Consider the following 1,425-nt stretch of genomic DNA (forward strand, 5'->3'; position numbering starts at 1 on the left):
CTCCATCAAATGTTATCCGAACTGATGCTAGTGGATACTCCCCATAAGTTCCATTCCCAAAAGTAACTCCAATCGTCTCCTTCTCTATGTCTTTCAATGCTACAAACTTCCTATCAACCACAGTCCTCGATGCTCCGCTGTCTATCTGAATTCGCTTCACATTGTGTCCATTGATCTTTCCTTCTCCATGCCAAATGACTTCCTCTGCATTCTCTTTGGCTCGTAGAGTTTTCTCCGTACAATTTCTTGCTATATGCCCCTTGCGATTACACTTGTAACAGGTAATCTCTGAAGGTGACTTTCTCTCCTTCTTGTTTCCAGTAGATCCTTCAGTCTTCCTTGGGAACTCCTTTGACCGACCATGATCCTGCTTTGGTCTATTCCTCTGTGGTAAACAACTATGAGCTGTATCATAAGATTCAATAAGCTCTCCAACTTTCTCTGGTGTCTCTGGGTTCTGAGAAGTTACCCAGATTCTCATCTCTTGTGGTAACCCATTTAAAAGCTGCTCTACTGCAATCTTGTTAACTACCTGTTCCATTCCATTCTCTGGTACTAACCATCTCTTCACCAGTTTGACTCCTCTAGCTATCCAATCAGTTGGATCTTGATCTCTTGTCCAAACATGACTCCTGAACTTTCTTCTACATCTCTCTGTGTTGATGTTATAATGCTCCAAAATAGCTTTCTTGACTCCATCATAATCAGTAGTAGTTCCCAGATTGGTACAAACAGTTCTAGCCTTGCCACTTAGTAACGGTGTCAGGCGTAGAATCCAATTTGTCCGATTCACCCCTTGTATCTTCATAATACCTTCGAATGCTTCAATGAAGTCTTGGATATCCTCTGTTTCTTGATATGGTGATATTTTTAAATGAGGACTATTCCCTTCTCTTTCTGCTAGAACTCCTTTCATAATCTCTATCTGCTGCATATGCTGCTCCTGCATGGCCTGTATCTCTTCATAATGTCTCTCTCTTTGTCGCTCCTCTTCTCGACGACGTTCTTCAGCTTGTCTCTGAGCCTCCTCTCTTCGTCGCTCCTCTTCTTGACGACGTTCTTCAGCTTGCCTCTGGGCCTCCTCCCAACGATGTTGCTGCTCCTCCTGAAGCTTTGTTAAACTTGCCAAAGCTGCCGCTAATTGCTCCATCGGATCACTAACTCCTGTAATAAGACTTTCTTCCACTTCAGTACAGTCTTCCGTATCAACTGAAGTATAACTCTCTCTGAAAATATGTAATCCTCGCAACTGTCCTCTGTAGTCGTGTCTTGGTAAGTCCCGTAGAGAATACCGCCCTTGATTCTCTCGACTGTTATCCGACATAAACAGTCACACCAGACACTATAAACTTTAGTCTCTCTCTCTTGCAGAGATACAATAGTGGGTCTTTCCTCTACAACCATTTGAGAACTATCCCACCGCTG

General features: G+C 43.2%; 1 protein-coding gene across 1 annotated transcript; it reads right to left on the bottom strand.

Moving 5' to 3' along the window:
• Position 1: 1 nt before the first annotated feature.
• Positions 2-1,396, bottom strand: LOC109589707 (uncharacterized; the record flags this gene model as incomplete). The annotated part of the gene is made up of 1 exon (XM_020005744.1): positions 2-1,396. A coding segment is annotated over exon 1 (1,323 nt), but the record flags the coding sequence as incomplete, so codon positions are not given.
• Positions 1,397-1,425: the final 29 nt, after the last annotated feature.

The sequence above is a fragment of the Amphimedon queenslandica genome, unplaced genomic scaffold, assembly GCF_000090795.2.
Source record: "Amphimedon queenslandica unplaced genomic scaffold, v1.1 AMPQUscaffold_10993, whole genome shotgun sequence".
Lineage (NCBI taxonomy): Eukaryota > Metazoa > Porifera > Demospongiae > Haplosclerida > Niphatidae > Amphimedon > Amphimedon queenslandica.